This window comes from Pholcus phalangioides, unplaced genomic scaffold, assembly GCF_987345545.1.
Source record: "Pholcus phalangioides strain wild (caught in Gottingen) unplaced genomic scaffold, Ppha-v1.0 ptg000010l_1, whole genome shotgun sequence".
NCBI classification, from domain to species: domain Eukaryota; kingdom Metazoa; phylum Arthropoda; class Arachnida; order Araneae; family Pholcidae; genus Pholcus; species Pholcus phalangioides.
The window spans coordinates 25,832,198-25,859,244 of record NW_028301603.1 but is presented as its reverse complement, the minus strand read 5'-3'; the positions used below and the strand labels follow the sequence as shown (position 1 = coordinate 25,859,244).

At 40.0% G+C, this 27,047-nt stretch overlaps 1 protein-coding gene across 4 annotated transcripts in view; it reads left to right on the top strand.

The window, feature by feature from the left end:
• LOC149081157 (solute carrier organic anion transporter family member 4A1-like) overlaps positions 1-27,047 on the top strand; it is a 357,667-nt gene that overhangs the window by 216,394 nt on the left and 114,226 nt on the right. For all 4 annotated transcript variants that reach the window (XM_089237938.1, XM_089237940.1, XM_089237937.1 and 1 more), the window contains exon 10: positions 24,385-24,449. In XM_089237938.1, the coding sequence (XP_089094064.1) occupies positions 24,385-24,449 (65 nt within the window). The remainder of the gene's footprint in view (positions 1-24,384; positions 24,450-27,047) is intronic.

Genomic DNA, 27,047 nt, shown 5'->3' with positions numbered 1-27,047 from the left:
CCTGTATTTCCGTGGAATTCTAGCGAGACGGTAGGAGAAGACGGAGTATGAACAAGTTCACGCTTGAGATCAAATTAACCCCCCCCCCCCCCCGAGAGGAAGCGAAAAGACCCCTCTGAGTGGCAGGCCACGCCCACTGGCGCATAGGTCTGCTTAACCGGAAATAATAGAACTGTTTTTATTTCACTAAATTACTAAATCACTTGTGCACTTACCAACTAAAGCCGTGTAAACGGCCCTAATCGTCTGCATACATTGTAACGTACTTGCCAACTTAAAATTTAGTTACCAACTTAATCACTTACCGCGTGTAAACGGGCCTTTAGACAAAGTGTCTATTTGCGGAAAAAACAACCACCAGACTCAAAAATGTCGATTGACACACAAGCTCTAATGCTAGACTGGGAGCTGATAGGGCTCTAGCCGAGGATCTCATGTATTTCGATTTCATTTTTTTCACAAAATATATGCACTGCATACAATCGTGGTGTTATTTTAGATGTGGAAAAATCATTTCCCAAATTTGGGGGATTTTTTGTTTAATCGATGCAAACCAATCAAATTCATACTCAATATTTAAAAATTGACAAAATATATTATCATTATTTTTTTAAATTACTCCGTATGAAAACGTTATAATTTTGATATTTTAAATTTCAGGTAGCACTATATTTTTACATATTAGCTCATTACTTTTTAAGTATTCGATTGAATCGAACTCTAACCTAATTTTCCTAATTTTGAGGGACCACAAACACTTTTTCTTTGGCATGATATCAGATTAATTTGACTCATAATGAAATTATTACATTATTGAAACAGAAGATTCTCTCTCAGTGAGTGAGTCAAGATTTTAGCCAATTTTTGGACCCTTGATATGGTAGCTTTTCGTTACTTCAGCTTTTAGTCATTAATTATAAATGTCTTTTTTAGTGCCTATTTTAGGCACTTTTCTTACGATACAAAAGTGAAGCTTTTATAATGGCTGGTTATGCCAAAAGCATGAAGAGTATTGTAGTTGACCTCTTGGCAACATGTTAAGTAGAACGGCTCCCGTAAATAAAAGTGTGATGAAGGACGTGCGTTTCCTTGTGTGATTAGCGCCTTTCACTTATAATCGATGTATCCAGTACACCCACCCCGTTGTTTCGCAACACGTTATCAGCACGAAGGCTCTTGGATAAACGTTTCATCGATAAGTGAGTAGGTAACTTAAATTAGTTTCACAGAGGATAGAAGAAAATTCTACACGCGCTCAACTAAGCCTAATAGAGATGAAGGGATTGAAGATTCCAAAGCTCAATAGGGACAATTACAACGCGTGGAGTATACGGACGCGCGCCGCACTGGTGCAGAAAGACTGCTGGGATGCCATAGAACCCGGATACGGATCAGAACTGAGGGAGGATGAGAGGAAAACCAATGAAAGGGACCTCACATTTCTGTTTTTAGAGGTGGAAGATGACTTTTCAGACGATATCGCGGACTGTGCGAGAGACGCTTGGGCATCCTTGAGGGACATTCACACGAAATTTGGATTATTACACACGCTGCAGCTTCTTAGAGTTTTTTAATGTATCGATGAGGCCTGACGAATGCGTAAGCGCATACTTGGGAAGATTGATGGACTTACATCGAAAGGTGGCATCCTGCGGATATGGTTCTACCGACAGGGAAGTCCTCTTGTGATGTTAATGGGTCTGCCCAAAAAGTACGAAGATCTGATACTGAATTTGGAGCGTGATGAGAACGAACTGTCCACAAAAATGGTAAAATCGCGTCTGATTGTGGAAGAGAAGTTACTGTGTAACTATACGCAAACGAATCGCGTAGCTGTGGGCGATCGAGCTCTTAAAACTGACGATATAGGAAAAACTCGCGTACAAATCAGGGAGATACTCCAGAAACAATGAGAGAAGAATTCGATGTTTTTCCTGTGGTGTTTGGGGACACATAGCCAGGAATTGCCCGTTGAAGAGCACGTCCCATCGGGCCGAGATGGTTTCGCAGAACGCGAATCGAACACTGACTGCCAAAGCTGGTAACAAGAAACCTGGCTGCGATTGGTATCTAGACAGTGATGCAAAGGAGCACATGTGTTTACAAAAATATAAGTTTCTCAATTTGACAACTGTAATGTCCGAAGTGGAAATAGCTAATTCCGAGAAAATGGAAGTGGTTAGAAAAGGTTGTGTTATTTTGAAGCCTGTTAAATCCTGCTGTAGAGAAACATTCTATCTAGCCGACGTTCTGTACGTACCACAACTCGACGGTAACCTCCTTTCAGTGGTAAGAATCGAGGAGATGGGAATGACTTTCATTTCAAAGAGGTAAGGCCATCGTGAAAGACCCTAACCAAAAGAACAGAGTAATCTTTACTGCATATAGAAGTGGGAGACTTTATAAGGTTGTAGAAGCGAGAACTTATAAAGCGCATATCTCAAGGCATGAGGAGCTTATCCACCGACGCTTAGGACATTTTCATTTGAATGCAGTGAAGAAGCTCATGAAGGAGGATGATGCTGTCAATAGTTGTGCAGAAGTAATGGAAGATGGAAGTATTTGCTCTACTTGTGTCCTTGGAAAGATGAGAAAAATTTCTTTCCCTAAAGGAGGGACCAAACGTGCATCAAGGCCACTTCGGCTCATTCATAGTGATGTCAGAGGACTTATGCCTACATCTAAAGGAGGGTCAAGGTATATTGTCACCTTTGTTGACGACTATTCAAGGTATGCTGTAGTTAAGCCTATGAAATCCAAATGTCAAGTCCTCGAGAAATTTATTGAGTTCAAAAGGACTTGAAAATTTCCATGGAGTTAAAATCGCTACTCTAGGAAGTGACAGTAGAGGGGAATATATCAGTCGTGAATATTTGACGATTTTTTAAACAAGAATGGAATATCGAGGCAGCTCACGGTCCCTGAAATAAAATAAACACATCACAGAACTTGCACACGATTTGTCATACAAAACATTTTATTTCAAACATATGTCCATAGAGGGATATCATAATCAAAATTTATTTGTTGAATGCTTATTAGAAATCACTATTTTAAGAACATAGAAATTCTTCAGGGATTCATTAATTTTTATCTGCATCTTCAAATATTAATTTACCTGAAATTAGAATGAGGGGAACGAAATAAACTTTTTATCATGCTTATCAATCTCCAAATATGATATACATTTTATTTCAAATTATAACACAATCTTTAGTTGTATAAGTACACATAAACTGCACACACACACAATAGCACTTTGTCACAATGCACTTGCATCAACAGTGTTTTGCAAGGAAGGCCTGACATTGTGCACTTGTTCATGTCTAGATGTATTTACCTATGCCTTGACAAATCTCAGGAGCCAAGTCGCCATGGCACAAAAAAAAAATTTATATTAGCACCTAAAATTTTTTATGCGTCTTCTAACATTGGGAAGGTCATCAAGTGCTGGAAAATCGAATAATTTTTTTTTATTTTGCAATATTTCTCTATAATTTTTATTAATTGCATTTTTAATTGGGTTGTTGTATTTTTGAAATATATGACATCCATATTTTTATGGGAACTTTTTCTCAGCCACCTCGTTGGGCATTTTGCCATTTGTGGCGTTGTATTTGTATTACAAATATGCTTGGCTGACAAGAAATTTGGTAGACTGACGCCTAAAATGTTCAATTTTTCAAATCCTGTTTCTTCCCTAAAATTTTGGTCGCAGACATGAAGCAAAAACTGTTTGGCAGGCAGCTTATTTTGTTTTTCACTTTACTTTTAGCTTCGCTCTAAAACTCATCCTTAGCAATCTCTTGTAGATCGGGGAACCCTCATTTATATTAGCATAGAAATTTTGCAGTGTCATGCATGGGTGGAGATATGCCCCCCAGTGTCAAATGTGGAGTGACTGATCTAATGTATATATGAGATGACATCATCATTGTGCCCCCCCCCAGACTTCCAAGTCTATCTCCGCCTATGGTCATATGACGTCACTGTAGTTAAAAGGTATGATATTATTTGTTGTCAAGGGTATTGATTGTTTTATTATTTCCATTCACAAAATTTGCTCATTGGTGAACATGATTATAACTTTTCAAAGAATTAATATCATAGTTTTTGAATTAGCAAAAACTCTAGGTTTTTTTTTTTAAATGTCCTCCCTTTTATTTATGTAAAGTTAAAGCTTGTTATAGCGCCAGCCCCGCTTAGTGCCACAAATTTTCAGTGAACAAATATTGCATACATGGACAATAATGTTAAAAACCCATTTTAGCACGAATATGTTATAATGTCAACTATTGTTTGGGTTTATACAAAGTCTATGTGTCAGTTTGCGAGAATTCCCACATTTCCTTTCCCATCATTTTGCTTTTTTTATATAGCAGTTGAAGAGTTATCTTTTCATTCCATTGTTATTATCAGTCTACATAACAACAGTCTGAGCAAATGATTTAAAGAATACACACTGGTGTGTGGTCAAAAAGGTTTTGACAGAGCTTTAAAAAGCCCATTTATAAAGAGCCAACCTATGCAGAGAAATGGATTTGTTGATAAGGGAAAGTATCACACACAAGCATATTGCACCAGTTTCTTCAAGGTTGCCAAGACAAGTTTTTCAACAGTGAATGTTTTTACTCACACTGGTCAAATTTAGAGCTGTACAAAAAAAAAAAATGTCTCAATTTTCCCCCTTTGTTTATTTTGTTTTTGCATATAAAATGTGCCGCTAAAATTTATGCAGAACTGAAATAATTTCAGAGGTAAGAGTATATTTCTGTTAAATAAGTTTGATAGAGAAATATTCAAGTGATTGTACAGTGTTTACAATTTTATAAATTTTCTCTCAATTTAGAATTGAATGCATATAAAATAGGTTATTTTATTCGTGGAGTCACAAATTAGACACTGAGATATAACATTTCGTAATAAACATGTGAAATTAATACATGTGAAATATGATCGGATATAATGCCAAAATTCTTTAGGACAGATGGTGGCATTAAATTAGGGTTTGACTGTATTTGTTCCACTAGGGTTGTTGATACAAATGAAATATAAGTAAAAATGTGGTGATGTAATGTTGAAATGTGTCATTAAATCATGCATGGAAATATTTTATTTTACATGAAAATAATAATGGAAACTATATTACTTAAAGGCAAATACATGGACTTAAAATTACCTTTTTTTGCTTTGTGAAACCTTCACATAACATTGTAGCTAGATACAGCCAAGTTCCTGGGGAACTAAATTTTTATAGTTAGAAAAGTCTCATAAATGTATACACAAATACATCAGCTATTTACTAACAACAAGGAATAAAAATAAATGCTTATGGAATTTATAAATTTTTAAGAAAGAAGTTTAAAATAGAACATTGAGACTAAAATATTTGGCGTGGAAAAATTTTTTTTTGTCCAATCCGAGATAAAAAAATTCTGAAAGGTATCTGTGTTTAACCATACACATCTTATATATAAATGTCAAAGTATGTCTGTCTGTTCTTTATACAAATCTACAGTTTTAGGCCGATCGTCGCCAGATTTTGCATATATACCAAATGGGACTCGACTTGAACGATAGGCTACTTTGAAAGTTCGTCAGAGATGGGCAAATGCCCGAAATGGGCGAAAAACTGTCGGCCAACAATGGTTTTGGGGCCTCAAAAATTACTTTCGGAACCTTTACTTTGGTTACCGTGGTTTCCAACAATGCGTTTCAGACGTGTATATATGCCTTTACAATGGTTTGTCACACCTTTAATTCTGTCATAACAGTAACCTTTATAACGGTTTGTCACTTTTCCAATCCTCCCAGTAATTGAAGAAAACCCGCAAAGCGCCGGGTATTTCTGCTAGCCTATATACAGGGTGTCCTGTAAGTGCTAATGCGGCCTTTATCTCAACCATCGTAAAGGTATAGTTTCCATTTAAAAAAATGCTTAAAAGGCGTTTGAATAATATTCGCTCCACAAGCTGGACGTATGACGTCGCTAACAGAGAACAACAACTACGACGACAAAACTGGGAGTAAAAATTTTCAATGCTAGCTGATAAACTCAATGCTTTCCTCAAATCATCAACACTCTGGCACGAAGTTAAAAAATTATCATTATCTACCAACATGCGAGTTCAACTGCAAAATGACTCAGCACTGCTATCATTTTCACATCAGTTGATCAAACTTGTCAATGGTAATGGAAGAATTCCCGTAAACCCAAGCACTGGACTGATTAACAAGTGCCAAAATCCATTTGGGAACGTAAACTCAGTTCAAGAACTTGCAGACAAAGTCTTCCCAAACATTGAACAAAATCACCAAAACCATGAGTGGCTTTGTGAGAGAGCGATTGTGGCATCGAAATATGACAGTGTGAACAAGATCAACGAAAAAATTCAAAAAATTATTCTGGGAGACTCCACATCTTACAAATCGGTTGACGCTGTCAGACTCAGCGCAGACAGTTCTGTATTCTGCAGAATTCCTGAACTCTTTGGATATCCCGGGTGTGTCTCCACACAATTTGACCCTCGAAGTCGGAGCACCTATAATGCTTTCAAGAAATTTGGAGACACCGAGACTCTGCAATGGCAGCAGACTCTGCGTGAAGAAATTGCACAATTACATCATCGAAGCACCGATTCTAACTGGATGTGCCAAAGGAAAAGACGTCTTCATTCCACGTATGGGGTCATTCAAGTATTATGTCAGCATCGGGGGGGGGGGGTTGCATTTGCTGCTTTTGATGACGGGGGGAGGGGGTTTGAAGGTTGCTAACGTCATCAACCACCCCTTTTTGAAGATATGAAATATTCTAAGCTGCTGACGAAATTTTGCTGACAGGGGGAAGGGGGAGGTTCAGTGTTTTGCTGACAAGGGGAGGGATGGGGTCAAAATGGATGAAAATCTGCTTACGTAATACTTGAATGGCCCCTATCCCAATTATCACTGAAGAAATGCCATTCACTTAAACGAATCAGGAACTGTAATCGCTTTAAACTTTCGCCATGACAACAAAGCGCAAGGCCAGTCGTTAGCAGTGGCAGATATCAACCTACTTGAACCCTGTTTTTCACACACTCTGCTTTTCGTCACCTGTTCGCGTGTTGGTAATCTAAAAAATCTACACACCAGATGGAAAAACAAAAAATATTGTGTATCCACAAGCGTTGCCTCAAGTTTTTAATTAAAATATTTAAAAAGTAATTTTTTCTCACTTGATGCAGAAATTTTTTTGATTAAGAAATAATAAGCTATACGTACATAAATTTTTTACGGGACGGGCAACGTCGCCGGGTATCAGCTAGTCTTATATATAAATGTGAAAGTATGACTGTATGTATGTTCTTTATACAAATCTACAGTTTTAGACCGATCACCACCAGATTTTGCATATACGTATACCAAACAGGACCGGGATTGAACCGTAGGCTACTTTAGAAGTTCGTCATTGCTGGGCAAATGCCCGAAATGGGCGAAAAACTGTCGGGCAACAATGATTTTGGGGCCTCAACAATCACTTTTAGAACGTTTACTTTGGTTACCGTGGTTACCAACAATGCGTTTCAGACGTGTATATGCCTTTACAATGGTTTGCCACATCTTTAATGCTGCCATTATAACAGTTTATTCCAGCCGCAGCGATGTCGTAGATTTAATTTTTTACCGGATTCCCGATATTCACGGTACACTCGGGAAATGGTCGTACGTGGAAATCCAAATTTCATCGCTACCTCAGAGATACTATGTCCCATCTCTCGTGCGCCGACTATAACACCACGTTCAAACTCACTTAAATCTCGATAACCTGCCATTGTAGCAGCAGTAACCGATCTAACAACTATGCCAGACACTTGTTATGTTATATAGGCGTTGCCGACCGCAGCGCCTTACTCTGATTGGTTCCATATCTCTTTATTTGCAGACGCATGCCTGTACCAGTTTTTTTGGCTCTTCAGTTTACATAGGGTGTCCTGTAAGTGCTAATGCGGCAGTCAAAATAACAGTGTTAACAAGATCAACGAAAAAATCCTAAAATTTTTTCCAGGAGACTTCACATCTTATAAATCGGTTGACACTGTCACAGACAGTTCTGTATCCTGCAGAATTTCTGAACTTTGGATATTCCGAGTGTGCCACCACACACCTTGACCCTTAAAGTCGGAACACCTATAATGCTTTTAAGAAATTTGGAGACACCAAGACTCTGCGTGAAGAAATTACATCATTGAAACAGCGATTCTAACTGGATGTGCCGAAGGAAAAGACGTCTTCATTCCACGTATCCCAATTATCACTGAAGAAATGCCATTCAGTTTCAGGCGATTGCAGTTCCCGATTCGTTTAGCTTTTGCCATGACAATCAACGAAGCGCAAGGTCAGTCGTTAGCACTGGCAGGTATCAACCTACTTGAGCGCTGCTTTTCACACGGACAGCTTTTTGTCGCGTGTTGGTAATCCCAAAAATTTGTACATCTACACACCAGTTGGAAAATCAATAAATATTGTGCATCCACAACCGATTGCCTGAAGTTTTTAATTAAAATATTTGAACGTCGCCGGGTATCAGCTAGTGTGTGTGTGTGTGTGTGTGTGTATATATATATATATATATACACATACATACATATATATATAAAATCACACACGATCGTCAGAAAAAAATTCATATTTGAACTCAACGAGGCCATAACACCAAATACTGAAGTAGTAATAACTTTCGAACAGTAATCTGCTTCTCTCATGATGATATGCAATATATATACTTCAACACTAAAAATTGCGCCAAAAAATTGCAACTGTTTTTTAGTCCCACTGTACGAATTTCATTTTTTTATATCTCAACAAAACAACATAATGATTCCTTAATAAATATGCTTCATCTCAGAGCGAGTTACAGAGTGCAATTTTTCAAGAAGTTTCATATGATTTTGTCTTCTAAAAATTTAACTTTCGCTAAGTCTTACAATATTGTTCATTTGAACAGTTCAAAATTGATAATCAAATCAAGATTTTAATCCTTCAGTGCATGAAATTTACCACGATTTATTTTAACATTGCTTATCACAAAAAAAAAAAAAACCGGTATCAACCGATTTCGATATTTCTGAGAGCCATCGAACAAATCGCGCCATCTATCGTCTATAGATTGTAACATTGCCCCTCTCTTACAATTGTTCGTCCCGTCAATTCAGTCCTTAAATCGGCGGATTGTCACTGTGGTAAGAGGCCAGTCTGTTGAAGTGGGCCACCTTGCACTTCGAGGATGGCGTTTCCTGCATCCGAGCTAAGACCTCGTTCAGTCTCTTCACGAGTCTGTAGGATCCTTCCCATGATGTCTGGAGTATAGGGGACAGTCATCGCATCGTAGCCGTTCATCTTTTCGGAGCCGATGTTGATCCTGTGTCTGACGATTCGATGCATGTCCTCGAGGCGCTCTTGGAGTCCCTGGACGTATTCTTCCGGTAGAAGAATCTCTCGGTCGCCGAAACATCAGATCAACTTTCTGGCGAAGGTTGTCTCATAAGCGATGACGAGTATCCGGTGCTCTCGTGGGCGGTCCTCGGTAACGGTCGCAGGATGTTCGGGGTGATTCTTTCCAACGGCCGGCGCTTCGACGTTGTGGCGGTGAAGGCGGTCTCGGGTGCGCCTCGGATGTCCTTTGCGGGCGACGTAGGCGTCGCAATTCTTGCACCACTCTTCCACGTCGGTGCTGGATCTGTCCCAACAGAATCGTTCACGGAGAGTCTTAATCATGCCGAAATGTCGGGATCTTCTAGCTGGGTCTTCCGAGTATTCTTGTCACTCCAAGGATCGTCACTTGAGATGTTTGACTATAGGGTTCGCCGGCCCGTAATTATCTTCCGCCTTGAGGCAACGACGATGGTTCTGTGGACCCAGTCCTCCCGTCACGGCGTCGGCATTCATGTGCTTTTTTTTTTTTTCGGGGCTGCATTGTCCGCTTCATGCCATCTGACTCTCGTGAGAGAACAGTTCTGATCCTGCCATTGGTCTTGTCTGCATCGGCGATGCATTCTTTTTTCCGCCTCTGGAATGTCCATCACTTTCCTTGGAGGTACTTCGTTACGACCACATCCGAGCAGAGCGATACGTTCCTTCGGCGTGAGGTCATTCCTCATGTCCAAGGAAAATCAGTGTTTCCTCAAGAAGTCCACTCCGATGACACACGTCTTTTATGTCGACCACGAAGACGGTGTGTCGATAGGTGACCGTGGCGAACTTCAGTAAGACTTCCAATTTTCCGCGCACAATCATTTTCTCCCCTGTGACTGTCTGCAGCGCATCTTCCGTACCTGTAGCTGAGACTGAGCATGCGCCTCGCAGGGGACCTTTTTCGTGGCGTCTCCAGCTTCCCAACGACTTGTCTGTCTGAATCCCACGATCATTCTTGGCACTTTTCAGAAGTTCTTTCAGCTCTCTGATGTCCGCCCTAGCGTCCTCCCCAACAGCACCGTGGACCATTCGTCGTTCTCTCCTCGAAGCTTGACGGGCTGCCTCGTATTTCATGGCGTAGACAAGAGCGCTTCTCACGTCCTTATACTCGCCCAGACGCAGCGCCTGCTAGATGTCGGAGTCGACGAAGGCTTGTGGAGCCAATCCGTCCCTGATGTCCAGCGGGCAGTCGGGATATGCCAGCAGCGAGAGTCTTTCAATGTCCATGGCCAGTTCTTGTATTGTCTCTCCCGCCTGGTCGCATACTTCGCAAATGCACCGCTATTCCGCGATTACACGATTTTTTCGTAATTTTTTCCACACAACCAATCTCATTGCTTCAGCCTTTACGATATCTCCATTTTCGTATCTGATCGCGGAACAGCGTTGAAAGTAGGCATTTCCACTGATGTTCCGCGAGGCATTTCAAATGTGCAATTTGAAATGTTATAAAAACGATTTTACTTTTTAAACCAATAAATTTATGCATTGAAAGTAAGCTTAAATATTCAAACAGTTAAAGGAGGATAATGACTTCAAATTTCTAAAAATGTGATAGAAAATCCTTGCAATTTTTTTTTTTTGGGAAAAAATTTCTCCACTTTATCAATGCATTTTTCGATAGTAAATCGACTAAAAATAAACCGATAAATGAAAAATATATCGTGCATGTTAATAATCACAAACAACTATGAAATAACATCTATTTAAACATCTATTTAACATATCTATTTACTATGTATTAAACATCTATGTTTAATACATAGTGAGTAGATGCTTAATACATAGTAAATAGATGTAACATAAGCATCTATTTAAATATCAGAACTTCAGAAGAGTAAAAACCTGCTAAAAAGGAATTACATTATTTAGAGCATTATTATTGGTCTAGGTAATTTTTTCTACATATTTTTTGTTATAATATTTAATTGATTTATTATATACCAAAGTTTTAAGATTCGGCAAAATATAAATCTACTCTAGTATAAAATCACAAACTCGAAAGGGGCCTGTTTCTAAGCAACCGAAAATAGTGACGATTTTATGTTACTGAAATCGGTTACGTTTTTGTGTTACGGAAGTCGGTTACGATTTCGGGTCAAATATTCATTTAACTGTAGCACATATCAGAACCCATTTGACTCATCGGGACCATGTTATGTGCATGTACCGAGAGGTTCCTACATCCTACAGCAGCGCCCTTAGGCTGGAATTTAGATGGCGAGCCCCCAAACTAGCTTTTCAGGGGCCCCTCTGGTTAATTTATAGTGTGAAAAAACAAAAAGTGATAAGAATCGTTGTGGCCCCTGTCAGCCCTGCCCTTTTGGGGGGTCATGCCGAGAGGTATGTATATGTATAATACACATACAACAGCAGTGCTTCCAACACACAGAGTCGGGGTACCCGGGGGAATTGCACGTATAAGTTAAAAGTTTTCATTTCCAGGGGCCCTTGATGGATCTCATTGTTTTCTTGCTGCTTTAACGTTGAAAAGTTTGCTATAGCGGAAGCAATATCCAGTCTGAGGGCCCCCATAAAATTTGTGAATTCGGTCACGGGTAGTTGCGTGGGTGGGCCTGAATTTTATTCGTTGGTAAAACGAATACAAATGAAAATTTTTCATGGTACTCGCACCGGGGGATGACCGACTAGCTTCCAAGTCGGGGGCCCATGTTTACAGGTTTCATTTTGGGGGCCCTGGATGAATCTCATTCTTTTCTGTTGTAGAATTTGCTACAGCGGAAGCCCGAGATACCGCTAGTCTGGGGCCCCACTAAAAATCTGCGTATTGTGTCCCCGCTACTGGATGTGGGACCCTGGATTTTATTCGTTGTAAAATTGATAAAAATGAAAAATGTTCATGGCCTCTCACAGAGGGGTGTCCGACAAGCTTCCAGGTCAGGGCTCCATGGAAATATTGGCAGGTTCTAATTCGGTGCCCCAGGATGTATTTCATTGATTTTTGTTGTTTAACATTGTAAAATTTGCAACACATCGGTAGCCCAAGATATATCCAGTGTGGGGCCCCACTAAAATTCAGCGAGTTGAATCTAGGGCCCCCATGGGGAAGTTTTCTGGGGGTACTTGATGAATCTCATTTGTTTTTTGTTCCTTTATTATTATTTTTATTAAAATTCGCTTCTTCAGTAAGCTGGTGCTTTCACACGTCCCTTTACATAGCACGCTGATGAAGTGGGACTAAATAAACTTCAAAATAACAAAATCTAAACTTCGAAATAAACTTCACTACTTGTAAAGAGAAGTAGTGGGGGGAGGGGGTTGGCCACCAAAGGCGGAAGGGCCCCCCCCCCCCAGTACAATATAAATTCGGTACACACTGAAATATTCAAAGAACTAAAGAGGTGGATCACGAAAATCTTCAAATTTTAGTGAAATATTTCTCCAATTTATCAATGCATTTTTCGATAGCAAATCGACTAAAAACAAACAGAAAAATTATTGTATAAAAAATTATATTATGCACATTAATTAGTCGTAAACAGCTATAAAATATTTAAAAATCGGAACTTAGGAAAAGAAAAAGACACTAAACGCCAATTACGTTTCTTATAACATTATTGGTCTTAATTTCTTCTGCATGCTTTTGTTATAATATTTAACTGATTTACAGTACTTGTATTTTAAGAGTCCGCAAAATATATTGTAAAATGTATTGCATCAGCAAAAAGAATCAAAATTCTTAAATCATTTTCTCACGAGGAGTTAAAAAAAATGGATAACTCTCGCGAGCTGGACTCGAACCTTGGTCTTCAGCTTCGTAGTCCGATACACTATCATGTACACTAATTCGGGTGACGGAAGAGTTCCTAAAACTGTTTATCACCAAAAGCATATACTTATAGTGAAAAATTTTTTTTTCGAAATCTATTACCACCTTCATCACTCGCAACCATTAAGACGAAATTTTAATCCTTCCCTTACGCGAATTAAAATCGGCATACAGTGTTAGACCCTCCGCACAAGGAGCGATTGCTGGGCGAGCGAGTCAAGCGCCGATTTTTCGCCTTGGTATCAGTGCTCTTCCTAATTTCCCTGCCACCACTTCCCCCTGCCTTGCGGTATTTTTTTTCTTCGTTGTTATTCCGCGCGCTACATAATTTTTTTTTTCACATTTTATTTTTCGTTGCGTTAAAATATGGAAAGTTCAAGGGATTTTAGAAGGCTATCGTTATATTCTATTTCTACAAAAAAAAAAAAAAACATTGGGTCCATATCTACATTGAAAGAAACAACCTAATGACAGTAGGCTGTTTGTGATGACAAGAACTGTAGGAAAGTGATACGAAACTTATAGAATTTTATAGAATGTCCAAAGTAGGTCCGGAACTGGAGAGCAGAAAAATTTAGGATGTGGCAAATTTCCGGTGGAAACAAGGAACACCATTATGGAGTTATCAAATTTTGAATTGGCGGGGCGGCAAAAATCCTAGTTACAGCCCTGTCCAAAGAGACATACAAGGAACTAATGGAAATTATTTCGCCAGCCATAGAAAAACAAAATACTAACATGCGAGAATGCGTAGGCAAAAAAAAAAAAAGACACGTACATAAAAAGTAAATTTCTCCAAGGGGCAAAAAACTATGTTGGGAAATTAAAAGGCACATAAAAATAAATTATATATTACACAATATATAATCACAAGTAATATATAAATTCACAAATCTGTATAAACTTTCTCCAAGGAGCAGCTACATACCTACATTGGGACATTGCGAAACAAGTAAACAGAAGTGCACAATCTAATATTACACACAAAAAATGAAAAACATATGTTGGTCATTATCCCATAACTGGACAAGAACTTATCGAAAATAAATGACCCATATAAAGGGATAAACAGGTCTGAAACACATTTTTTTACAACTAAAGTAAACATTCCAAAATCCATCGTTGAGGCCCATGAAACTATTGTACTCAACCTCCAACACTTTTTCGGCTCTGCTAAACCTTTTTACACTAGCCTATTATTCAAGTCTGGTCCTGTTTGGTATATATGCATAGTCATGCATGGTGAAACAAGCGAACAGAATGCTTGGTTTCATTTTCAAAAAGGTCTCTTCGCGTTCTCCTAGTCATTCTTCCATTTTCTGAGGCTTATTTTGTCCTGGACTGGAGAATGCTGCAAGATTTTGGAGGCCATACCTACGGAGGGACTTAGATTTTGTTGAGGGTGCAGAGAAGAGCTACAATTGCTCTTTTTAGCGCAGAAGGTTTGAGCTATGAAGAGAGACTCGATTCCTTGAATATTTTTAGATTGGAGGAACGCAGGTGTTGGATATGATCGTAGTGTTTAAAAATTTTCAAAAGGATGGACCATGTCATTAGTAGATCCTCAATCAACTGCTTCGACAAAGGTATAGCAGGGAGTCTCCCATAATAGGGTTGTCAATAAATGGAGTAGCTTGCCTCCGGGAATCGTTAATTCCAACACAATTGACACGTTTAAGAAGTACGATAACATATTGGGATAAATTGAGAAGCTATCCATACTCAGTTAAGACAACCATAATCATTTTTTTTTTTTATGGAGTGTTTTATATACTGTATTGGTAAATTTTTTAGTGATATATCCAAAGTACATGCATCCAACCTCGTTGTAGGTTCCTCCCCACAACGTGCCTGAATTATTCAGTGAACAAATCGTCCATATGTAGAGATTACACATGCTAATTTGCGATTCAATATAATGCCCAACTCGTTGTAGTGCCAGAAATTTGCGAGACAAATGGTGGCATTACATCTGGGTTTGACTTTTTTTAAAATGAATTCCAAGGTAAAATACCAATTTCAATTTTCAAACAAATTTTTGAAAAATAAAATAATTGTTTTAAAAATAATTATTAAACAATATTTTTAGTTTCAATTTTGTTTTGCTTATATTGTCTCAAACCCCCCTGCAATCTATATAAATTATTTCGCAGGTATCTGGCTACAGGATGTACCTCTGCTTCCCTTGGTCTGTACCGATACTGATCTGTACTTGATCTCTGCCCGAGGAGAGATCGGCTGATTGAATTATATACAATAATGTCATTAAGTTACATTCTTTTACAATTCTCATGGCATAATACATATAAAATGTTGCAAATACTGTACATATGGGGTCATTCATAATGTCTCATTAGCTTCAAAGTGTATGAACTGACCACAATAGGCCTGAAAATATTTTACACTAATTAAAAGGAGCCTGTGGGTGCTCGACTTGAGCTTTAAATAGGAAATTTTAATTTTTGAATAAATTCTATCGACCCTGGCCACATATCGTGGGTGATGGAATACCCACAGCACACACGCACTCCCAGCTCCGATGCCACTGTGTGTAAACACAATGAAATAAATGCACGGGTAATGAAAAATTAACGGTAATACAACACAAATTTTAGTTGACTTAAACAGGGTTTAGACATCTTGTGTTGAGTATATATAGAGAGGTTTCTCCCCATTGAATTTAGTTTTGTGCCAACTATGAGAATGCCATCACAAATATTCAGTTATCAGGGTAGTCACTCATCGAGGACCTACTGCATTTATTTTTAAACATTAATATAATAAAAAGGGCTGGCATTTCTAAAAACATTTTTAGAAAATGTAATGAGGCAATTGTTATGCCCACCTAATTCATTTATTAAATCATTAAAGTAAAAAAATCACATTTTAAAATTTTTAGCGACAAATTTAATCATAACATTGCAAACCGGGCTCTAAAAATTTTCAAGTCAAAAAAATCATTTTTTTTAAATCGACGCTATCGCGAGAAAAAAATGCTATCATACGATGCTGAAGGAGCATGTATCCCCTATCTGTATATTCAGAGGAGAAACGATGCTTGTTTTCGAAGATACAGTCGACGCTCGATATGACAACTTCACGTTATAGCGATCATTCACGTTATAGCGACAAAGACTGGTAGGGTAAGTCCCAAATGTTTTAAGTTTTACTTATATAACGACCGTCCCAATCAGGCCCGACCACAACCCCAAGTCTCCCCCTCGCTACGACCTCGCTCCAAATATAACATCCATTCTCGATGGGACGAAGGGGTCGTTATATCGGGCGTCGATTGTAATACCAAAATTTCTCTTTTATTGCCTATACGTATTGTCATAATCACTTGATAAGCATGAGTAGGCAGTAGTGCCTTTTACTTAAGTCATGAAAATCGGTCATTATGAGAGGTTTTAGTAACATCAAAATACGTTATTGTACTTATGGTGTAGATTCAACAAACATCTTCCGTTACAGGTTACAGCAGTCCTCCTCAAAGTGTGCGTCGCGGCTCTTGGGCGTCACCCCCTGCCCCTCCCCACCCACATCCTGCCGCCGGGCACAGAGGCTATTCTCTTTGCCGAGACGCCACTATAGTGAATTTTTTAACGTGGGAAAAAAGAATGATTGGAATCATCTCGGGCTCTGAAACCAGAATCCTGATCCCAATCCCATCTTTGTGGGGGTTGGGGGGAAATGGCTCGAATAATGGCAATATTCATTAGTAAAACCAGCCCCCGGGGATGCAGGACCCCAGATGGTGTGGAGATCTGTGACAGTAAGCTTTACCGATCAATTTACAGTTACAATACATCTGGAATGTACAGCGCACATTCAAAGGGAGAAAAAAACACTTTAGCTCTGATGAAACAAGTACGAATTTCTGTGTGCAATATTAGTTTTCTTTTCTTTTTTTTTTTTGCCCAAGGCCCATATTTACAAAGGCTTCCTTGGTAAAATGGTCCGAGTTTTCGAAAACTAATGTTTTCCTCTCGTCCCCCCCCCCCCATCACCCCCTTGTGTCCATTCATAGCCTGAATAGTCCTACTTTGGGAAACACCGATTTCAACACTCCACCAGAGTTTAGTTCAGAGTTCAGTTTAGTTTTCACGACTCGAGGTTTATAATGACGAGCGATCTTCGAAACGGGCAGCGCGAATGTTTGGAAGAATTCATTGAAATGTATAGGAATAAGAAATGCTTGTGGCAGGTGAAAACTAAAGATTACTATAACAAAATTAAGAAAGATGATAGTTATGAGAGATTGGTGTGGAAAATGAGAGAAATAGATCCTCTAGCGAACAGAGACAGTGTTGTTAAAAAAATAAACAGTTTGCGAAGCAATTTCCGAAAGGAACTGAAAAAAAAGAAGCTTGAGTAGAGGTATCTTGATCCATTCTGAGAAAATTATGCCAATCTTTTGGTGCAAATCTCAATTCCTGTAACAATTTAACGTGCGAATATTGTTGCCTTTTTTAAACCAATCTTTGTACCACGTTACCCGTTTTTTTCTTTTTTTTTGAGTTAATAACTTTCAGTGCCATAACCAATCCAACTACACCCAAAGCATCATCTGTGGAAATCATACTAGAAAATTCCGAACTTTATAGACTATGAAAAAATCTGAACTGATCAAAAGACCGCGAAGACAGAGATCGAAGAATGAAAATATCCCCACAGATTGCCTAGAACCGGTTCCAGAAGCTTCGCCTGCACAGGTATAACTGAATGGTGTGGATGCATCGAACCGTTCAGTTATGCCTGCGCAGTTATGCCTGTACAGGTATAACTGTGCAGCATAACTGAACGTGTGTAGGCCCCTTAATAGGCAATGGGAGACAGCAAACCCGCGTCCATCCGCCTCGCTGATCTGGGCGCGAGTAGATTTTGGACGGGTGTGGCGGGTAAAAAAATCGCTACCACCCGCTAGCGGGTTGTCTATGCGCTTACAGAATAAACCTATAGCTGGTCGCTTCCCCCAATCGCAACCGCAAGTAACCGCCTCTCAGTCAGTTTTGGGCCTTAGGAATGGAAGACTTAAGTATGGAAGACCCCATGAAAAATTTCTTGTTGCGTTTTCACACAAAGGTCACCATAAATATAGTGTAAGGATTTTTGGGTTATGAGGTTGCGTGATTTGGATAAAATGATGGATTCAGGATAATTGATTAATTTCTTAAAATAATTATTTATTTACTACACGAAACATAAGACGAAATAAAAAAAATCTACGGAGCGACATGTTAAGCTCTTGATGGTTTGATCGCTTCTCTTGCGATTTCCCGCGCGACAATCCAATGGCATCGGCTTTACAAGTGCCGCCATCTGTGAGATAAAATACAAATCGAATCTCACCACATGAGTTTCCCCCCAGTGAAGGAACATGGTGAGAGAACGATAAATGAGATACAAAATGAAAATGTGATACAAAAAAATTAATCATAAGATGCAGAATAATAGGTGTGCAAGACATAATACAATGATGCAGGAAATCATGTGCAATAAGTATACACTTAAAAAAAAATATGATGCAAAAAAATATTATGATGCACAATTCGAAACAAAATTAATTTTGGTTATCAGCCTAGGACTGAATTTGACTTTTCTGCCAGACCTAGTGACATATGGTTGTACTGGCACAGTGTCATTTTTCTTTTCTTCGAGCTTGTTTTTGTCAAGTTCCACACAGACATCGTTAAAGATAAATGCGGGTTTCACTCTGTCAAGTGAAACACAGGTCTTTCTCCCATTTACATTTAAAGTGATATTTTTTTCATTACGAGAAATCACTTCATGGGGTCCAGTATATGGTTGTGTCAAAGGTGGTGTGATCTTGTCAATTCGAAGAAACACATGTGAGCAAGTTTGCAGTTGAGGATGCACATAAATTTTGGATTGACCATGAGCTGATGTTTTGCATGGTTTGATACTATTCATACGCTCTCTGAGCTGTTGTACGTATGTGTATGTTGATGAGAGCTGACCGGGTGTATCCGTGCAGAGATCTGCAGGTAATCTCAAAGATGTACCAAAAACTAACTCGGCACTAGAGGCTTTGATATCCGGCTTGACGGCTGCCCTGAGACCAAGTAAGATGGCTGGCAATGTGACGGTCCACTTTGGATTCTCATGTGCCTTCAATGAGCTTTTTAAGACACGGTGAAACCGTTCGACCATGCCATTGGCCTGTGGATGGTAAGCAGTGGTACGAATCCTGCTAGTGCCAAGCAGGTTGATCAGTTCTCTGAAGAGCGATGATTCGAACTGCCGTCCTTGATCGGTTGTTATGGTTGATGGACATCCATAACGGCAAATCCAACCATCGAACAAGGCACGACAAACTGTGTCTGCTGTGATGTCTGCTACAGGTATGACTTCCGGCCATCTGGTGTAGCGATCAATTACTGTTAAGCAGTATGTCTTTCCTTCTGAAGGAGGCAGAGGTCCAACCAGATCGATATGAATATGAGAAAATCTTGCATCGGGTGTTGCAAAGGTGCCTAAAGGTGTTTTGGTATGCTTATGAACCTTTGAGCGTTGGCACTCATTGCAACACTTTACCCAATCTTTGATGTTCTTTCTCATGTTAGGCCAAACGTATCTTGCAGATATTAGCTGAGTAGATGATGTTACACCTGCATGAGCAAGATTGTGGAAATGATGAAAAATAGTCTTGCGGAAGCTTGCTGGAACAAATGGTCTTGGTGAGCCTGTAGACACATCACACACGAGTTCTGTTGCGGTAAATGGACTTGGCATTGATTTGAAAGTCAGTGAATTAGAGTTGTCTTGCTGTAACTGTTTTAATTCAGGATCCTCTCGTTGAGCAGTTGCAAAAAGGTCAAAATCCAGGAATGGTGATTTGGAAATCGAGTTGATTTCTATTCTTGAAAGAGCGTCAGCTACCACATTATCTGCACCTTTAGTATGACGAACATCAGTGCTGAATTGCGAGATGAAGTCGAGGTGTCGCCATTGACGTGGGCTGCATTTATCAGGATTTTGCTTGAAGGCGAAGACGAGAGGTTTCTGATCGGTGAAAATGATGAACTCACGGCCGTCTAGCATGTGCCGGAATCTTTTGACAGCAGTGTACATTGCTAACAGTTCTCGGTCGTAAGTGGAGAACTTCTGTTGACTCTTTGTCAGTTTCATGGACAGGAATGCAATGGGTTCCCATCCTTTTCCATTTGATTGCATTAGCGAACCACCGACTGCTAAATCACTGGCGTCAACCCATAGACTTAGCTTGGCACCAGGAATTGGATGGTGAAGTAATGTTGCACCCGCTAAAGCTTGCTTCGCATCGATGAATGCTTGCTCGGCTGGATCAGTCCACTGAAGGATATCAGCTGGCTTGGTTTGAGTGGCTCTTTTGGATTTCTTTTTGTTTTTTATTCCCTCCAAAAACTTGTGTAGAGGTGTTAAGATGTGTGCAGCTCTGGGCACAAAACGACGATAAAAGTTGAAGAGACCAAGAAAACGTCGTAATTGAGTGATGGTGTTTGGCTTAGGAAAGTTCAGGATGCAATCAACACGATCTGTTAAAGGCTCGATGCCAGATCCAGAAACTTGGTAACCCAAAAATTCAATTGATGAAACACCAAATACACATTTAGAGGGCTTGATGCTGAGGCCATATATTTGCAGACGTTCGAATAACAACCTTAGATGTTCGATGTGCTCTTCTGGTGATTTCGAGGCTACCAGTATGTCATCAACAAAGGCATATACAAATGGAAGTCCACGAGTGACCTCGTCAATAAACCTTTGGAATGTGGCTGCAGCGTTGCAAAGGCCAAATTGCATTCGAGTGCTCTCGAACAACCCAAATGGTGTGATAATAGCACTTTTATGGACATCTTCAGGAAGTATAGGAATCTGATGATAGGCCCTAATGAGATCTATATGGGAAAAGATTTTACTACCATGCAATTCAGATGTAAAGTCCAGAACATTTGGAACACTGTACCGGTCTTTCACAGTCTGTGCATTTAAAGCTCGGTAATCACCAACTGGACGCCATTCATCACTGTCCTTTTTCGGGACCAAGTGCAGAGGTGATGCATAGCAGCTGTTAGATGGTCGTAAATGGCCGAGGTCAAGCATCTGCTGAAATTCTTGCTTCACGATTTTCAATCGATCAGGAGCTAGACGTCTTGGTTTGGCATGCACAGGTGGACCAACAGTCTCAATATGATGCACGACAGAGTGTTTCACAGGTTGTCCTGGTTGTGGTGGTTTGATGATGCCGGGAAACTTGCTGAGAAGGCTGTGGTAGATGGTGTCACCTTCGATGAGTTTGATTGAGTGAACTTCTGCAATGTGAAGATCACAGTCAGTATTGAGTTTTGTTGTCCTATCCAGCAAACATCGTCGTCGGAGATCCGGAACAAGATCAAAGTTGAACAGAAAGTCTGCCCCAATGATGGGTGTAGAAACATTAGCCAGTAGGAAAGTCCAAGTGAAATTACGACGGAGATTGAAATCTAATGTCACCCTCTTTTGACCATAAACACTAATGGATGAAGCATTAGCAGCAGAGAGCTTCATAGTGGCGGCACGGCGTCGTTGTGATGGTGATGCTGGAAGGATGGAAACATCGGATCCAGTGTCAATCAGGAATCGAATTTTGGAATTTCTGTCCATGGCAAAAAGGCGACGAGATGCCTGTGGCAAGGAGCATGTCGCGATTACTCCTCGCCCGCCCCGTTTTTTTGAAACTTGCACGGCGACTCGCACTTTTTGGCGTTGTTGCCGAATTTGTTGTGATACCAGCAGTTTTCCGATCGTGGATGCGGACTGCGCGCACGTGAGGTACGTTGGCGAGAGTTGCTACGCGAACGCAGGACGTTTTTCAACTCGCGGCGTAACTGAGCCACTTCGTCCCGAAGTTGCGCGACGGAATCCGGCTGTTGCGGTTTCTCAACTGCGTCAACATGCTGAGGGTTCACTTCATGAATTTTGTCGGCGAGTTGAGCAGCTTTCTCGAGAACGAGTGGAGTGACAGCAGCGAGAATGGACTGAGTTGATGCCGGTAGGTGTTGGAGAAAAAGTTCCATCAGCAATTCGTCGGAGACAGAATGCGATTCCGCTCGTCGTCGCAATTCGCGGAGAATGTCGGATGGTTTCCGATCTCCCAATGACCCGCATGTTAAGAGCTTTCGAAGTTGAGTGGACGACGACTCGCTCGACCGTTTAATCAGTTCCGATTTCAGCCTTTCATACGGATCCGTGGCCGGCGGATTAACGAGAATGTCTCTGACAAGAGCCGCACTTTCCGGAGGCAGATTCGCGACAACATAGTTGTACTTTGTGACAGATTCGGTTATCGGTTTCGGAACAGCGAGAGCGAAAGTGCTTTCACACATGATAAACCACAGCGCTGGATCATGGTGGTTAAAAAGTGGTACCTGAACGGCACTTACTTCCATGCTGAAAATCCAGGAAAAGTGATGTCAAGTTTCGGAAAGCGAAAGTTCACTCACGGGAAACGCCAGTAGATTGCCTCGTGCTGCAGTGAAGAAACTGTAACTTGTTTGAAGTCCGCGGTCACCATACTTTGGGTTATGAGGTTGCGTGATTTGGATAAAATGATGGATTCAGGATAATTGATTAATTTCTTAAAATAATTATTTATTTACTACACGAAACATAAGACGAAATAAAAAAAATCTACGGAGCGACATGTTAAGCTCTTGATGGTTTGATCGCTTCTCTTGCGATTTCCCGCGCGACAATCCAATGGCATCGGCTTTACAAGTGCCGCCATCTGTGAGATAAAATACAAATCGAATCTCACCACAGATTCACTATATTGTACATGTTGACTTTAAAAGACTCTATTATATATACCGTATATACTCGTGTATAAGCCGAGTTTTTTTGTAGAAAAATTCGTTCCTCAAGTGGGGGGGGGGGTCGGCTTATACTCGGGTCAGTTTTTGGTGAGAAAATATCGACCTCCGCAATCAGTAGTCATTTTTGTAGCAGTGATCGAGAGACCGGCATTATTGGTATGGGATATGTTCAAACCCCCACAGAACCGATAATGTCAAAGCCGAGGCAAAGAAATCTAAAACATCATTGGCTTTGATACCATGTAAGCTAACGTCGATTGTAAAACAATACAATAAGCAACAACAACAATAAGCCTCTCAAAGACTATTTGAGGGATTTGTGGATCGAATGGATGAGTTCCGATGATAAAGTGGTGCCTTGAAGAAAACTGACATTGGCCTGGTGGGCCAATGGGTACATGAGGCGTGGAATTCCTGTTTCCGCCGAAATTATCATCCGATCCTTCAAAAAATGTTGCATCAGCAATGCGATGGGCGGAACTGAAGATGATATCTATCCTGTTTGAAAGTGACAATGGCGACGAGACAGCCCAGATGAAGATAAAAACGAAGATGCCGCACCTTATGATGATCTGATGGATTACGATGAGCTTGGAGACTCAGAAGAAATGGTTTAAAAAGTTTGAATCATTTTCTATTGTAAATTTCCACAAGCTATTCATTTTGCATGAAAATATAAGAATTTTTTTTCTTTGAAATGAACGGATTTTTTGGGGGATCGGCTTATACACGGGTTTTCAATTTATTGCGGTGTAGGTGGTCCTGAAGTGGGGGGGGGGGGTCGGCTTATACACGAGTATATACGGTATTTAATCACTATTATATAAAATTACTATTAATTAAACTATTTACATCCCAGTCGAGAATGAACACATCCGAACATTTAGAAGTGTCGACTCTCTCTGTTCGCCAGTGATACACATATACATATATAAATATATATTCTCAGCGACAGTTTGTATTTCTTTTCTCGTGAAAATTGCTTTTATTTTGGGTTACCACATTTTAGTTATATTTGACATCAGTATTTTTTATGGGTATTTTTTTCTTTTCATCAGCCAACTTGTTATGTATTTTGCCTGTTGCGGTAATCATATTTGTCGTATATACTTATTTTAGAAAATTGATTGTTAACCTTGTGAGTGAGTGTGTGTGTGTGTGTGTGTCAGTGCCAGTGTTATAGAATGCTCTTTCATGTCTATTGAAGATAATGAAGTGTAAATTGCCTTTACTTTTTAGGTAGCAAATTTACATGATAAACACAAAAAACATGAATTTTTTATGCAGGTGTGTGGCAGAGAGTCAAAAGTCGTTTGCATTGGGAATCCAGTGGATTGGTGTGCGACTATTTGGTATGTGACTATTTGATTTTGTTGGTAATCTAGTTGCCCCCCTATAGTGTTATATAATCTATGGTGCATCCCTCCGAGTCCAAATCATGTTTCATGTGTATGGCAACCAGTGACGTAGCCGAGGGAGGGGGAGCAATTGCTCCCTCAATCAAAATTTTGCCTACATTGGTACCTATTCTCCTAAATGACTTTTGATCTTTAAAAAAACTTGATGAAAAAAAATTGAATTTTTCATTTTCTACCTTCATTGACTAAAATGATGTGAGTGAGAAAAAAAAAATCTTCATTTATATATATATGCATTCCCCTCTTTCAGTTTCACAGTGATTGGATTTATACTAATCCTTTAAGAGAAGAAGAAAAAAAGAAATTGCACATTTTTTCATTACCATTTTAGAAAATTGGTCTCAAGCTCTTCGTCTGGAAGCATGTTCAGATCAGCCTCTGTTCTCACCTTTATTAAAGGACAGAATATTGCCCGCTTCTTACTACTAAAACACACATGCACCTCGTCCACATTCCTCTGCGGAACCTCTAACGAATTGGTACATGCGGGAATGTGCGGGTACGTGTAATGAAACCTGACGTGAAGTTTGTTTCTATGTAATGCTTGTTATGTGTAGTGCTGCCATCTGCCACCAGTTTTTCTAACTGTGAGTGAATGATTAATTTATCGTTGTAGGCCTGTTGCTCTCTGTGGCGAGACTTTTTAATGGGGAGATCGGCTCGCATTTGCGCCTCAAAGTTGGGAACCACAGGAAACCAACTTCAACAGTCCAACCACTGCGGCAAGGGCGTAGCCGGGGGGGGGCTTGGGGGTCTGGTCCCCCCCCCCCCCGAAATGTGAGAAAATGACCGAAAAAAGGGAAAAAGATGGCCAAATCCATTGTTCTGTCACTTTGGTCCCCCCCCCCGAACGAAATTTCTGGCTACGCTCCTGCACTGCGGTGACGGTGGGGTTCGAACCCGGATCCTCGCGATGCGAGTCCGTCATTATGACCACTCAACCACCACAGCGCCGCTCGCTTCTTACTGTAACTCCCCCCACTGTTCGTCGTTCTCGGTAGAGATCCTAGAAATACCTTTCATAGGTGTCAGTTCTGAGGATATGGCGTTCACGAAATGCTCATTCTGTTCTGAAGGGCCACCAAGAGCTTTGACTAAACGCGGAAACGCGGCTAAAGAAACACACTACACTAACGTGACGTGGTACCTTACGTTAATGCGTGATATAAAATTCTACCAATGAGTCTTCTGTAGTTACGTTCACACTTGACGTGGTAAAGTCTGTGCTGATGTAATCTGACTTAACAGGCAAAAATCCGTGCACACTAGTCTGACGTGACGTGGGACCACGTAGAAATGCGTGCAATATAAATTCCACTTATGAGTCTTCTGTAGGTTTTTTTCGTGTTTTTATTCATTTAGGTTTTTTGTTCGCGTTTCGACAATGAAAGAGGAACTTATCGAACATGTTCGGTCAAATTCTCTGCTGTATGACCCTGCCAACGGGTCTGGGTCATACATGATTCCGACACGGTCGAATTTAAAAATTTAATTTCGCCGTATAAGCTGCACTTCGTGCTTTCTGTCGGTATTTGCATTTCTCGCGGCGAAGGGCGTTGGTGTACCAATAAGAATAATAAATCGTGATTGAATAAAATTTCAAACTTTAATTTCGCCGTATAAGCCGCAGTTCGCACTTTCTGTAGGGATTTGCATTCTGTAGGGCGCCGATAAGAATAATAAATTTCACCCAATACACTCTATTTATTTGATCGCAATTTATATATATTATTGTTATCGGTGCCCCAATCCTGCGAGAAATGCAAATTCCGACAGAAAGCGCCAAGTGTGGCTTATACGGTGAAATTAAATTTTTCAATTCGACCCTGTGGGGATTTTGACCTGTCAAGATTACGAACGGAACCACCTACCAACACCGTCTACAGTAGAAAGCCTCCGCGCGAAGCTCATGACGTCACTGAAGTCTTCCATTTCACCTATAGGTATTGAATGTGCTGCAAAAAAAATTTAAAAATTTCGCAAACGTCAGCCTGCTATATCCAATGGCTACAGGTAAGATGGACGACTTCAGTTACGTCAAAGATTCGCGCGGAGACTTTCTGCTATAGAAGGTGTTTGCTCGCAGTTGTCGATCTGCATTTATGAGAATCAAAGCCGCCTTTAAGGGTGTGGGACAAGTGCAGTCTCACCGGGCCCTGCGTTTTGGTGACCCGCATTTACAGTAGTAATAGTTTTTTTTATAAATTCTGGAAATCTACATTTTCATTCAGAAATAAATAATTCTGAATTTCCACCATATCTGGAATTGTTTTTTTAATGATTTCTGAATTTTCATCAGTTCTGGAATAACAATGAAACCTCGATATAACGATATTCTGCGGACTTGGGAAAAATATCGCTGTAGAGGGATTATTAAAATATTGAGAGGCAGCAATTTAATATTCGAATATAGACATTTCTGAGCAAGATTTGAAAAAATATCGTTGTAAAGGGATTTATCGTATCGAGTAACGCTGTAGCGAGGTTTCACTATATTTCTATTATATTCTATATTTTCACCAATTCTGAAAA